This window comes from Maylandia zebra, linkage group LG10, assembly GCF_041146795.1.
Source record: "Maylandia zebra isolate NMK-2024a linkage group LG10, Mzebra_GT3a, whole genome shotgun sequence".
Lineage (NCBI taxonomy): Eukaryota > Metazoa > Chordata > Actinopteri > Cichliformes > Cichlidae > Maylandia > Maylandia zebra.
The window spans coordinates 969,675-984,793 of NC_135176.1; the positions used below are offsets into that span (position 1 = coordinate 969,675).

General features: G+C 43.8%; 1 protein-coding gene across 7 annotated transcripts in view; it reads right to left on the bottom strand.

Moving 5' to 3' along the window:
* The window catches only part of LOC101475175 (phosphatidylinositol-binding clathrin assembly protein), a 46,931-nt gene that overhangs the window by 18,927 nt on the left and 12,885 nt on the right, over positions 1–15,119 (bottom strand). For all 7 annotated transcript variants that reach the window (XM_014408387.3, XM_076888864.1, XM_076888862.1 and 4 more), the window contains exons 3-11: positions 9,538–9,680; positions 8,013–8,088; positions 7,825–7,927; positions 7,041–7,134; positions 5,084–5,195; positions 3,270–3,376; positions 3,121–3,162; positions 495–580; positions 207–330 (exon numbers count right to left, since the gene is read on the bottom strand). In XM_014408387.3, the coding sequence (XP_014263873.2) occupies positions 207–330; positions 495–580; positions 3,121–3,162; positions 3,270–3,376; positions 5,084–5,195; positions 7,041–7,134; positions 7,825–7,927; positions 8,013–8,088; positions 9,538–9,680 (887 nt within the window). The remainder of the gene's footprint in view (positions 1–206; positions 331–494; positions 581–3,120; positions 3,163–3,269; positions 3,377–5,083; positions 5,196–7,040; positions 7,135–7,824; positions 7,928–8,012; positions 8,089–9,537; positions 9,681–15,119) is intronic.

A 15,119-nucleotide genomic window follows, 5' to 3' on the forward strand; every position in this document is an offset into this window, starting at 1 on the left:
TACTACTGGTATACTACCAGACTCCCAGTACAGGCAAAGCTACCAAACTGGGTCGCTGCTACAGACGAACCCAAAGCAAATTTCTCCCAACGTCTGAACCACACAACACAGAATGTCAGCTCTACACAACATGCTTACAGATGCTGCTTCTCTGGCCTCACGTGCATCAAGGAGAAGAGAATCTAAGACGTGAGGCTGAAACGTACTTTCAGGGCTTTGAGGCGAGCCTGCTCTTCCTCCAGGGCAGCCTGCTTTTCTCTCTCGTCCACTTTGGAGAAAGACATGCCGGTGTTGGCCAGGGAAGAGACCGCACTGGAGAGGGTGCTAGCTCTTAATCACGGGACAAACAGAAGAAGAAGATCAAGAATTATTTCAAGATACAAGTGTCTTACAACCTGACTAGCATGCATAATGCTTTTTGATCTCAGCCAGTGCAGAGCCATCAAATCGCTGAAGCAAACACTGGGCTAGCAGGGACCAGGAAACAGACCTACCTGCTGGCTGCTGTTGAATCTTTGACTTTCTTTCCCTCTAAAGACGCCAAGTGCTGCTCCAGGGCATCCAGCAGACTGCTTGGGGCCTAACATGAATGTCATGACACATATTCAATTTCAAATGCTGAAGAAAACCTGACAGGATCTTGTGTAGAGGAAAAAAAGCATGAAAACAAGCCGAGTAATTGCCAAGAGTCAAAATACAGCTTTGAATACAGAGATGGAGAGAGAAAAGCCAGATACTTACACACACTGTAAACTGAAGAAAGAGAAACAGAAGAAAGGAGAAATACAGAAAATAAAGGTGGCCAAGATATTAGGAACACATGTGGAGCAAAGCATACTGGGATTTAATGTAGGTGCAGAAAGAAAACGAAACCTGCAAATAAAGCTACTTTTAAACATAAGTCGCTGGTCTGATATCCAATAAGACAGCCTGGATTCACACCGTTAGTTTCTGCATGACATGCATTCATGAGTGGGTGTGAGCCTGTCTGTAAGTGCAGCACTAGGACTGGGCGATAGACTGAGTTTCTAAAAAATATCAATATAATAATAATAATTATAATAATAATGGATTGCATTTATATAGAGCTTTACAATGCCACTATTCATTCACTCTCACATTCACACACTGGTGGAGGCAGCTACGGTTGTAGCCACAGCTGCCCTGGGGCAGACTGACATATCGCGCCATCGGCCCCTCTGGCCAGCACCAGTAGGCAGTAGGTGAAGTGTCTTGCCCAAGAACACAACGGACAGAGAGAGCTGGGGATCGAACCGGCAACCTTCCGGTTACAAGATGAGCTTGCCACCCCCCTGAACCACAGGGGGTATACTTTTATACGAGATATAAGACATGACAATATTATTTATATCCACATCGTTTATGTTGTGTTGTAATTATACTTGTGGAGCCGCTCTCTCATCCACGTTTGCCTCCCCCCCATCGCTTCACCTGCAGGCGGCGACAGGATGGACACGGTAGCTATTGAAGCTGGTTGGTCGAATATTTGGAGATGGTTTGGATTCAAAGTTTCAGCAGCAGAATAAAGTGTCCTGACAAAAGGTTCGAGCACTGCTCATCTTTTCCACCATTTACACCAGCGCCACAAAGTGCGTGCTGTATCTCAGAGCGCAAAGTCCTGCCAGCCTCCTGCACCTGAAACAAACGGCGTTATAAAACTCACACACTCGTGGATTATGGGAGGGAGAGTGACATTACTAAAGCAGTGACCATCGCTGAAGACATGGTCTCCATCTCAACTGTGGAACAGCTGCTGAAACACCAGTTACCCAGTCAGAGATACTTTGAGAGTTGCTGCCAAAAATGTTTACTCAAGTTACCGAGAAGCTCGCTGCCCGGCTCAACAAAGTGTCTCACTTCACACTGATGACATGTGGTCCATGTGAGCCATACATGGAAGACTGGACTGAAACCTGCCTGTCTCCAGACCACAGCGGGCAGCACACAGCTGAAGCCCTGCAGGATGCTCTCACAACCTGGCTTAAACGAGGCTAATGTCGTCGAGGCGGTACAGCTCAACAACTGGCTTCAACTGGACACTGCTGAGTGCAATACTGAATCAGCTGATTTGAAATAAGAAAGAAATATGATATCAAATATCAAATGACAATAAAACTGTAGTGAGAACACGCCAACGACCGTACGTCTTCCTGATTTTGTGCCAGACTAATCTGTCAACAGCATCAGGCTTCAAGGTTACAACGTTGCCACCGACACTGAAAATCCTTTCACAAGGCTGAAAAACACCATCACTGTATTTTATTCAAGAAGAATTATTATTTAATAAAGACCAATAATTTGTATCCGAGTCATTTTTCAAGTGCATCTGCAGCTGTACATGAGTGTGCATGTGACATCTCGCACACGTAGCTTTGACTAAGAACTCTGTTTTTCCTTTATGGGTAGAAAACATGTAAAGATATATATTGCATATAGACATTCGATATATGATTTTTGGTCCACATCGCCCAGCCCTATGCAACACATGCAACAGCTGCGCACAGCAGTGGGTGTTAAAGCTTGTTAGCACTGAAGCTTCAGCGAGTTAGCAGCTGTGAAAGGACAATAACAGCCACATTTAATAACATGCCCACTGCTGCATCACTGTACGAAAGTACAATCATTCACAATCATGCTGCTGCGACTGTAAACTTCTGTGACTGCACTCGTATAATGCAGCGAGTTTTCTTGAAAATGTGCCGCTCATGTATGTTAGCCTGTAACTCTGTCTAACAGCAGCACAGCGTAGCTTTGGCTGCTTCTTGCACCTGATGGTTTTCAGAGTTTTCTCATCATTTTATGTGATTGTTCATTAATCTTCAGAACATTATCTGCGTCATCTCGTGACATCACCATTTAACATTGGAGTGAAATTTCACCTTCATATATGAAACACCTGTGACAGATTATACTGGATTTCCACATATGTTTGCAAGTTTTAGTGAATTGCTCCAACTACTTTCAATTTTGGTGGCTCCACAGTTACATGTGCTTTATTAATTTCTCCACCTTTTACTCAGGAAAAAGCTGTAATAAAAAGCGCAGCGCTGAGTCCTGTTATCTGCTGCACTAAATGACTGTGTTTGTGTGAAGGCTCACCTGAGACAGGTCTGGGATGTCTCCTCGATCAATTCCAACTTGCTGAAGGCAAACAAACCGAAACGTATTGAAAATCAGACAGAAACAAGAGCCAGCTGATCTCAGTGATCACACGCTCCTTTGCAGTCCCTGACAGGCTAAAGACTTACCTCTGCAACTTTGAGGAACTCGGAGATTCTTGTCATTCGTGTAAGGAACTTCTTGTAGAGGTCCAGTCCTTCTTTGCATTGAACTTTTTTCATGTCAAAGTATTTCTCTGTTAATCACACACAAAAAAGAAATTCACTTTATTTTCAGGTAAAGTTTTTCTGCAGGATATTTCTGAGGTGTGATCGTCGAGGATCAGGATTTGGTCCACAAAAATCAAAAAACACACCCTATTAACCGTCCCTGCAAAGTCTTATAATAGCAACAACAACAGTAATAACTTTCTACATTCTTCTACATGCTGAATGATTTCTATTGCATTCTGTCTGCAACAGAAATCAAATCTTCTCCCATGTCTGCTGCAGATGTTCCATAAACGTGGACCTTGTAGCTGCTTTGCTTTCACTCTTCTGTCCAGTTCATCCCAAACCAGCTCGATGGGGTTTGAGTCTGGAGACTGTGCTGGACACTCCGTGTTTCCAAGCTTGGCACAGTTGGACTGTTTGGGTGATTATCCTGCTGTAGGATGAACCTCTGACTGAGCAGAGGCTCCTGCATGGAGCTGCAGAGGCTCCTGCATGGAGCTGCAGAGGCTCCTGCATGGAGCTGCAGAGTGCTGTGGAGCTGTTCTGGTTCAGGGAGCCTCTCACTCTGTACGAGTCACAGACCCTGGATCAGCAAACAGCCCCAGACCGTCACACTTCCTCCTCCATGTTTGACAGTCGATGCCACACACTGTGGATCCATCCTTCCACCTACTCCACAGCAAAGATCCTGCATGATGAACCGAAGATTTCAAATGTTGATCCATCAGTCCATGAAACCTTCTTCCAGTCTTCAGCAGTCCAATGTTTCATGGCCCAGACGGGCCTCTGTCTTATTCTGACGTCTGGCTTTCTTGCTGCAGCTCGTCCTCTTAAACTTGCAGCTCGAAGTTTCTCCTCACAGCTGAAACTGAGACTTTCTCACTACGACCACTATGAAGCTGCTTGAAGCTGATGTCCTGTGAGCCGCCATCACACAGCTGTTAACTCCCAGGAAAGTGTGTCTGAGTCAGTCGTGTCGTTGGGTCTGCAGACCTCTTCCTGTCACAGTTTGAAGGAAGCTGGACTCACTGACGCCTTGACTTTCTTTGCAGTTTCTCTGTAGGACAGACCTACATTTATAAGTGTTACGATGGTCTGTCTTCTACTGTTAATCGCCTTTTTGGAACAGCTGTAGGACTTAGCAGCACCAGCTTTCACGGCTGGATCAACCTCCACTGTTGCAGAGCAGCTTTAAATTGTTAACCTGTTTTTGTTCCCTGAAAAAGGCCATTTTCTGAAATGTGCATTATTTTTCAGTTTTGGGTAACCTTACCTTTTTTTAAACCTCTGGGAGGTCCCCACTTACCTTTTTACCATTTCGAGCTGTTCATTGGATTTGAACAACTTGAACAGAAATAAATAACTGGAAAAACTGGGTTGTTCTAATCTATTGACCAGTAGAGTATCTGGAACCATTACTTCCAGTCAACAGCTACCAAATACGAATTCAACACTAGAAACTCGTCCAGATGTTTCTCCCTAATCTGTCATACAATACAATAACAAGGATACCATTAAACCTCCTTCAACTGCCCAATTACTTTTGCGCCTCTTAAAATAAGGTATTATATGTAAAAACGGCTGTAATTCCTAAACATTCATCATAAAACTTTGTTAATTAAAGCTGTGTATAAATGTCTAAACTCAGGTGGAGAGCCTCATCTAGTAAAAGGTCCTGTAAAGGTAAAATAAAAGGATGACATGGCTGACAAAAAACAACCTGTCCTTACCCAGGAGGTTGATTATGCTCTCGTTGTAGGCCGCAAACAGCCGGATTGCATCTTTAAACAGAAGCATGAAGGCTGCATTGATCACACCGTTCGTCAGCTCATTGGCGTTGACCTAAAAGGGAGGTGCCGGTGTTAAAACATCGTGTTTAACCGTCTCGATGCATGCTCAATCATCCAGGTGAGTAAATCCCCAAAGAGTGAGTCTCTTCATTTCAACGTAGCCTTACTGCTTCAGTCTCCAAGGAGTCACTTGGATGAGTGACGAAACGTCCAGGTAAACAGAATCAACCTCACCTGCACTTATTTTATAATTGTGGCAAAACAAACTGATTCTCATCTTTCATGAACCATTTGAATTTTCTGTAAAAATGGTTGAGGAGTAATGATAATGTGTGGCGCACGTGGTAAGATCGAGGCAGTGCTGCTTTTTCAGACAGCAGTACTTTGTGCTGCCCAGTAAAGTTCGTCTTCTCTTCTTTCAAAACCATTTTTTGCCTTAATTTGGTCTAAAACGGTAACAAAGTTAAAGCCATGTAAAGAGCGCTTATAAAACACGCCGGGCTAACAAACAAACAAGAAAAGTAAGTAGTTATAGTTACTTTTACTGTGTTAAGTAACTATGTTAGTAACTGAGTTACAATATTATACAGTAACTAAATTCTAGAAAAAGTAACTACTGCGTTACTTTAAAAAATGTTCAACCCTCTGTGGTCGAGGGTGTTTTTGACTACTTGTCATTTCACCTTTAAAAACGATTTATCCTGCCTTGTTTTGTTTGGTGCCGTTCTTTTCAGCACAACCTCACACGTCTGAATTTACAGTTATTTTTTCATTTGACATACTGTATCAGCACAGCTGATCTGAAACCAGACACAAAATATAAAATCCGAGTAGAAAAAGTTATGTTTTTACTGTAACAACCACAAACATGTTTAAAAATCATTCTCTTAACTTGAAATGCAAATATAAACCTATGCACAGGTTTTACAAACAACAAAGTTATATGCAGCTATTTACCTAAAATGCAGCCAAGCTGTTATTTTATAACCATTGAAACTATTTGCAGAACAATCAGCTGTTCTGCATCAAATAAGATGCCACACAATCTATTTGTGCCCCTCCCAAAAATAATTTCTGTCCACTGTAAGATAAAAAAGCAGATCACAGGCTGATACCTGCAGGCCTGACAGCAGCAGGTGTGTCGCTGCTCCTGTTTCCACCTGCAGACAGCGTTTACACTGTTTGGTGGCTTTTTGGCAGCAGCTGTGACCTTCAGCAGTCGCCTCATTGTTCTGACACACACAACAACACTATCCACTACACTACACACTAAATGTCACAAATCTCTCTCTCTCTCACCGCCGTCACTCTTAAAACTTCGCCCTCTTCCCAAACAACCAAATGCCATTTTTTGATTGGTGGACATGGTATATTTTCCACAAACAGGAAAGGGGGGTTTTGGGGGGTTTTGTTTTTGCTCACAAGCAGAGAGCTCATTCGAGCGCGTCCCACAGTAAACTCCAGTGTTCGATTATTCAGGAGAAAACATGGCGTATATATTATTTTATTATAACTCTGGTTTTTCGTGGCCGATCAACACAATTTAAAAACTGGTATAAAGTCGACACTTTTAACACAGAAATCGATACTCTGGGTCGTCTTGGGTCGACATCAGCATCTTGTCGCTATGTCATCTTAAACTGGTCATGTGATTGATTTACTACGACTGTTTTGTTCTTCCTCAGCCAATCAGCAGCACTCGTGCGACTGTTTCGCAATAAGCTGATGACAGCGCCAACCGTCTGTGTGTGGAAACGCAGTAACATGTCCGCACCACGTTTTCGTGTCGGTAACAGTAACAGCGTTGTTCGATTACTGGTTACTGAAACGTTTACGCTGTTATTCCCATCACTGTAAGTTACTTGTGCTGAGACGTCTGACGATGCCGAGCACTCACATTGAAATCAAGCAACACATCCATCTGAGTCTGAATGACAGAAACGGTTTTAAGGAGTTTCTCTGTGTTCATGGTCCTCATGACTCCATCAGGCCTGTGAAAGCAAAGAGAAAGCATCATTATTTTAACGTATTTTAATTTTACTGTCACCCATGGTAATAATCGTTTCTTTGCTGTGGGTTAGAGCTCTGGATAATTAATGTTCATTTAAGTCTTTTTGTGTGGCTCGTCTGCCAAGTTGGAACTTTTGAAATGAACATCATTAGCCAGCAGATACGTCTCTACTATCTAAAGGATGTCAAGACTGCAAACGTCACAATAGAAATATTAATGAAGAATTAATGAAGTTATATGTAATTTAATTTAGAGTCCGACACTGAGACGTGCAGCTGTCCTACGGAGTGAAGTAAAATTATGACTACAGCTGCATTTGATGAAAACTAACCAGTAAAATTAGGCCCAATATGACAAATTATGAAATAAAATAAGAAAGATAATCAAATTCACAAAAAGATGCTAACGCTGCTATTTGGAAATATCTTGCCTTTAAAATGGTGAAGTGAAGCAAAACCAGGAACTCGGCTTTCCTCAAACAGAGCTGCAGAAGTTATATGTTGCTTTCTGCAACTTTAACAAAACTGTCACAAGGAAACAAAAGTAGTGCAACGATATTTTTAATATCACCCCGGAGTGTCACACACGATCACCTGAACGAGAAATTCAAGCTTTGGGGCTCAGGTGTAAGAAAGGACGAACACGAGTCAGTGAGAAACATGAACCTTACCCTCTTTTCACTTTAGTGAAGTCAAATGCGACTTGTCTGTAGGAGACAGCCTTCTCATTCAGGTAGCGGCTGTACCTCCTGATGAACGTTGACATATCATAGCCTACGTTAGAAACCAGAGAAGAGACGAGTGAGTATAGACGGCGTATCGCAGGGAAACGTGGCTGTCGTGGATGTTTGTGAGATACCTTGTAGGCCACTTCTGTCCAAAAAGTTGCTGAGGTTAAAAAGTGTGTTTCTTGAAGCCAGATATTGTATAAATCTCTGCAAAAAAACACCACATGAATGAACCATGAATGTCTGCAGCAGCGCTGCACGCCCACAGATGCTCAAAGCCTGTCACAGATTTAACTGTCTGTGAAGCTGGATTAACTATGAACTGTTTAAAGCTTTTATACCAGGGGCGCCCAACTGCAGGCCTCGAGGGCCGGCGTCCTGCAGGTTTTAGATATAACCGTGGGTCAAGACGCCTGACTCACACGATTAGTTCTTTTTTTTTGGGTTGTATGGAAGCCCCAAACGCAATTTCATTGTTCTTGACAATGACAATAAATAAATAAATACTAAAATACTAGTTTGTTAGCAGGCCTCTGGAGGACTTCAGCACATGTTGAGGAGGTCATTTGAGTCAGCTGTGTTGGACCAAGGACACATCTAAAACCTGCAGGACACCGGCCCTCGAGACCTGCAGTTGGACACCTGTGTTTAAGAACATGTTTAGCGCCATCTTGTACCAGTACAGAACATAACAGCACTGGGCTGATTGGTTGGGGCTCATATACTTAGATTAGTTTATGGTAGCTAACTAGTAACGGAACCAAAAAAAGGACACTAAAACTAAAAAGCGGTCTAATAGAGGTCTTGATGCTCGATCATCCAGGTAAGTAAATCCCCAAAGGTCGATTCTGTCCACGTGGACGTTTTAACTTGTGTGTCTGATCTTATTGTAAAGCACTTTGTGATTTTTATCTGTGAAATGTGCTATATAAATAAATTTTACTTACTTACTTAAACGTTTCATCATCATCCAGGTGACTTCTTCCGTCTCAGCTGACTGCACTGGTGCTGGTTTCAGTTATTGTGCAAATGTCCTGCTATAAGGTTGAAACCTGCAGTCAGCTGAGACTGAGGAAGTCACCTGGATGATGATGAAACGTTTCTCCCACTGAAACGTCCAGAAACATATTTATGTTTGCGCGTGATGCGCATGTAGGAACCCGTTTTTATTGCATAGATCGCATCTTGTGGACATCAGCTGTTTATGCCACTCAGTGCATCACAACTCAGAGGAAAGGTCAGAGTGTCTCACTGCAGCTTGGCGGTCCTCCTTTATTAATACAAACATTACACTTCCTGTTTCAGTGCAGCTAGCCAAACAACCAGAACCAGTTAGTGCTAAAGACAGTGGAAGCAGACGGTATGTTCTCAGTTTCTTCACATAAAGCTCATTGTTGCAGCGAGGAGCCTTGTTTTCCACTTAGTTACTGGTTACCTTACTAATTATTTAACATACCTAATGTTAGCCTATTAGCTGCCACTAACCAACCTGTTGACCTCATATTCTGTTTTGGCACAAGATGGCGCTAAACATGTCGTAAATACTTTAAACACCCATTTCTTAAACCAGTGTTCACAGACGGTGTTGAAGCTATGGCGGTTCAGGGCTCCGTGGTGTAAATGAGCCTTTGTAGTGTTTCATGTCCGCTTGCTGACCTCATTGCCATAGACCATCAGATGGTGTGTAGTGGTGAGAGACTTGAAGACAACCACCCAGCTGGTGCTGGCAGTCCGCTCAAACAGGGTATCAGCCAGCTGAGGGATGTTCACATTCATCTCGTTGGTGCACTGAATCAAGTCTGCAGGAGTGAAAAATGCAAAGTGGGAAAAGATGAGCTGAAGTCATACTGAGGCAATAATGACCTGCCTGAAACATCAGTCTGTTCTCTGGGAAGCAGGACAGCTGTGATGAGAGCTAAAATCATTTCATTCTCATCACGTTAAAAAGAAAACAAACATATTGAGGAATTAGAAGAAATCATCAAATCTTTAGAGAAGCCGACATGTCCCACCAGGAACAGGAAATACTGAACACTGAACAACTTTATTGTCATTGCACATGTTACAAGTACAAGGCAACGAAATGCAGTTGCTAAATACTGAAAAAGTTTGTAATGCAAAACTTGAATTAAAAGAAAAGTTTATATTTAAAAAAGAAAAAAAAACAATTTCTAGTACAAAGACTTCACTTTCAAAATGTTCAACATGGTAATAAATCCGGATTCTAGCAAACCAGTTAAGAATAAAGAAACAACTGTGATGCGATTAAAGATTTATCAGGCAACACCGTCTAAGATCCTGAAAGAAGAAACATCACTTTCAGGGACTTTTACAAAACTTTATATTCACAACAGATAACTTCATCAAAAAATAAAGTTGATCAGTTTCTTGACAACATAACTTTTCCAAAACTACCAGACAGTCAGGCAATGGCACTGGACTCACTGCTGACAGCAGGTGAGCTGCAGGAAGCCCTGATAAGTTTGCCCAACAGTAAGGCTCCAGGTCCAGACGGCTTTCCAGCAGAATTCTGGACAATTCTGGCACCATTATTCCACAGAGTGCAGCAGAAATCAAGGAAAATGACAGACGTCCACCAAACATGAATCTCCTGCTAAAACCAGGCAGAGACCCTGTGTTTACTACCAGCTATCGTCCAATATCCCTCATTAATGTAGACCTTAAAATAATCTGCAAAGCTCTGAGATCTGAAGAAATTATAATCTGATCAAACATTATTCAGCTTTAAATATTGTTCAGCTTTAAAGTTACTGTGCAACTGTGTAATAAAAATGTGCTCACAGCTTTAAAGTTACTGTGCAACTGTGTGCTCACGACTTTGGCCTTGAGAGCGATAAGAAGCGATCGCCTCATCCTGCAGGCGAAAGATATCTGCAAGCGAAGAGACTAGAACACTCAAGGCCGCTTTCCTTTTATGGAGTTGTTTTTCTGCTAATGCAGCACTTTCCTCACAACCCCCTCCTGTAAGTTTTAGAGAATATATACCCATCCTCACAGAAAATATTAGGAATCTCTTGATGTGAGCTGTTTTTGAGAGGTTGTCTCTGTCTCAATAAAAGTTCACTGATTCCCCCATCTGCTGCAGGTGTCCGGTTGTCTTCATTCTCCGCCAGCCTGGTTAAGTCAATTCCTCCTTAACATCTAAAAGAACCTATTTAATGAAGGAAGACGGTTCACTTTGTGTTTAATATTATTCTATTGCTGTTGTTTTTTTTATATCCTTCAATTGGCGTCACGAACAGGATCCGCTCCAGGCCAAACTGGAACGGGGGGGGAGGACATCAGCCGTGGTCTGAGTGAACGGAGTTTGGACAAAAGCTGTGTGCACACAAAAACAAGGTAAGCAGACCTTTTATTTCTGCTATATTGAACATTATAAAAATACTTAGTGTCCAAACTCCTAGTAATTCATAACCAAAATTGTCTGGCTTACTTAAGGCTTGCTGAGAATCAGACAAGTGAATAAGAGATAAGTGAATAAGAAATAAGTGAATAAGTGAATAAAGATAAGAGTGAACTGAGGTCTGACCACGGTTGCGGCCGACGGGTCGCTCTCCGGTGTCGGATAAATACCTCAGCAGGTCTGGGACCTTGAAAGGGTTTATTAGTAACGCCTTTCTAAACAAATTAAAAGGTTAAAGGCCTTGAGAATATTTTTTAGTAATATTCTCTAAACTACAGAAGGGTTAGGAAGGCCCAGAGGACTTTATTAGAAAAGATCCTCTAAAACTTAAAAAAGAGAAGTACTGGTTGGAGTCCAAAAGGAGAGGTCCCTTTGATCAATAGGAGAAAACGGATCTCTTCTTAAAACCCCGATGATTTTAGTGTTTTAAATGTTTTGATGTTCTGTTTGATATTGGACACACATAAATACACGCTGAATGCTTGCTGTGGAACACTGGGCAGGACAGTTTGGTTCTCCGTGTTCACAGATTACACAATTAAAGGAACTAGGTTCCTCTTTTGGTTAAAATAATACACCACACATAGAATTTTTTTACACATTTATTACATACATAAGGAGGGTAATGAGTGACTGCAGGTAATGTATGAAGTGTGAATGAGACGTGTGAACAAGGTGACAACCAACTAGCACCCCTATCAGGAAGCTCTAGGCAAGGTTACCCGCCAGACTCCGGTTTGGTAGAAGCTTGGTAACACCTGAAGGGATATTTCAGTGCTGACTCACCTTTAAAGCAGCGCCCCAGCTGATTAGTGCCTAACAGAGGCAGAAACCCAGCTGGCCCAAATTCTCCTTTAAAATCAATAAAAGAACACTCCTCCATTGACAGTAAAATGGATGGAGAATTAGATCGACAAACTAATGATGATGGTTGGGGTCCCGGTGTTATTCTTAGCACATTGGGAGAACAATTAACATGTGTTGAGACAGTCATCAACTCCACACACCAGCCTAAAGAAGCAAAAAAGCAGAAAGAGTCATTGAGGAAAACAGCTGAAAGGTTAATGAAAGAAAAGGGAAAGAATGAGGGGAGTAGTGGTAATTGGGGAATAATTTGGCAGAATAAGGCTATGCAGGCAAAAGAGAAAGAGGAAGAAGCCAACTCAGCAGCAGCAGGTGCAGGTGTGATAAGCGGGGTGAGACACAGAAAGGAAGCAGATAAGCACGCAGGCCGCAAAGCTAAATTTAATCACTGGGTGTGTTTATGGGAAACTGCAAAACCACACATGAAGAAAAATAGGTCTCAGCCACCTCCCTATTCTGCCTCAGTCCAGACTCCTCCCTCGGCAGGCATATATCCGGTACTTAATATCTCTGGTGGAATAATGACTATTGGAGAAGAACCGTCCGTAGCTCCAACTCCCATAGATACCAAGCATTTTTGCCCAGGAAGCTCCTCTCTGTCGGCGACACCCTCAGCTAGTAGTAGAGCCCCCTCTTCCATGTCCCATTGTTCTGGAACCGGATCTGAGGGCCTAACTGACCCATTTGCGAGCGCACCATTTGCGGTTCGAATGAACAGACAGGAACCCACTGAACAACAATTAACTGATCTAGAAGCAGCAGTACGCAGCTGCTTAAATGAACGTAGGTCAGTGGTCCAGGTGAATAATCGTGTTGCGTCAGCCCCTCTTTCCCGGTCCAACCCATTTGCCAGCACTCCTGTCGCTGTTAAAGGAGATCTGACCGCTACTGCAGAAACTGAGCCTGGCACTTCACCAAATGTCACAGTTAACATGTCTTTGGTGGGCCGTCAGGATCCGGAAACACAGATGAGTTTAGCCCACGTTTTTGCTGACACTGCTACCCCACCAGGCGGGGGAAAAACTGAGGATACTGATGATGAACTCAGTGACCTTAACAATACACCCCCCTCTACCCCTCACAGTTTAGGATATCAGACTAGATCTAAGGGCCCTGTGCCTCAGCCTCCAGGCATGTTTCCCCTGGTCCAGACTAAAGCGCAACGTAGACCAGTGTATCAACCTTATTCATTCGGAGATGTCCAGGCCCTAGTGGACAAACTCCCTGACATAATGGAGGGAGGGAATGCCTGGTTAGCTGGTTTGGATAAATACACAGCTGGACAGGACCTCGCACTGGGAGATTTTAGAGCTATTATAACTAGGTGCACATCCCGATCTCAGGCAGCGGATCTGGAACAAAATGCGGGTACTACCACGCATGAGAACGAGGTGCCACTAATGCAGGCCTTGAGGTTTATTGGACCGGCCCTGCGCAAACAATTCCCACCCAAAAATCAAGGCACCTTACAGAAATTTAAATGGGAGGAAAAGCAAAATCCCACCCATTATCTAAATCAGGCTGTTGAAGACTGGGTGAACCATACAGGTCATCACCCCAGTAGGACTTGTTCACAGAGCATGTGGTTTAGAAGGGCGGTGCTGAGGGGCATTCCGGAGTCAGTAAGCCAGAAAATGGAGGATAATCCTGATTTGCAGGACTGTGACTTTGCAATCTGGAAGAAACATTTGATTTTTAATCTCAACAAAGTGCAGATTAAGTCTGATGATAAAGCGGAGAGCGTCGAAGATTTACAGTTGCAACTGTTGAAGGTTCAGCTGCAGAAAGCGAAAAACGACCTGGGTGGAAAAGGTGACAAGCCTAAAAAGCAGCTTGTGGCCGCTGCGGCTCCCCCTCCTGGTCCAGTTGCCCCTGATTTGTATCCGAACCCGTGGCCAGCTGATCCACAGCCCCCCCAGTATGGTGCTTATCACTCCCCGGCCCCTTATGGGCAGAGAGGTTCCCCATTTGGAGGAAACAGGGGTGGTTTCAGGGGAAGAGGTCAGATGGGAGGTGGTAGGGGAGGCCAGACGTATGTTTGTTTCCGGTGTGGACAACCTGGACACTGGGCTAAAGCGTGCCCTTTGAACCCGGCTGCTGGAAGAGGCAGGGGAGCCCGTGGTGGGCCCTATCAGCATCCTGGCCACAGAGGTGGACCTCGTGGTGCTTTAGTTGAAGTGCCCCCGGCCCCACAGATGCCTGTGATGGGGTGGGAGTACTACGAGGGTGGTCCCCAGCTATAGGACACCCCACAGACTGCCCAGGACAGTGAAGGGACAACGGCGGACCCTATGCTGTCCGTAACTGTAGATAAAAGAAGAAGCAGCTTTTTAGTGGACACTGGAGCTACGTACTCCACCATTAAGGATGTTGCTCGTGAAAGACTTACTGACAGAGTGACTACAGTGGTGGGCATATCTGGGGAACCTAAAACTCTGCCTTACACCGTGCCTCTCCCCACAACGGTTGGAGATCAGACTTTGTTACACAGCTATGTTTGTTCAAAACAGGCGCCTGTGAATTTACTGGGAAGAGACTTGTTGATTAAATTAGGAGCCACAATACTCTGCTCTTCACAAGGCCTAACTGTGACTCTCCCTACTGGTGTTGTGCTTCCCTGTTCTAATGGGCCAGAGGGAGGTGGTCAGTTTCTGCTGCAACCCTCCTCCTGTTTAGCGGACTCTGCTGACATCTACTGGGCATTATTGGAAGTTGAAACACCTGCTGAACCAGGAGTTTGGACTGCTTTTCAGCAATGGCGGCCGTGGCTCTCACTCCTGCATCCTTATGTCCCTCCCCCTGACCCACCTCATGTTACACTGTTTTATGACAGGCATGACACCACCTGGTACCAGCACATGTTCCAAGAGCAGTGTGAGGGGCGGGCTTGGTCTTTGAACATGTCATGCATTTTTGCGGCACCGGAGGGAGTGGCAGCAGCGGTTACTTT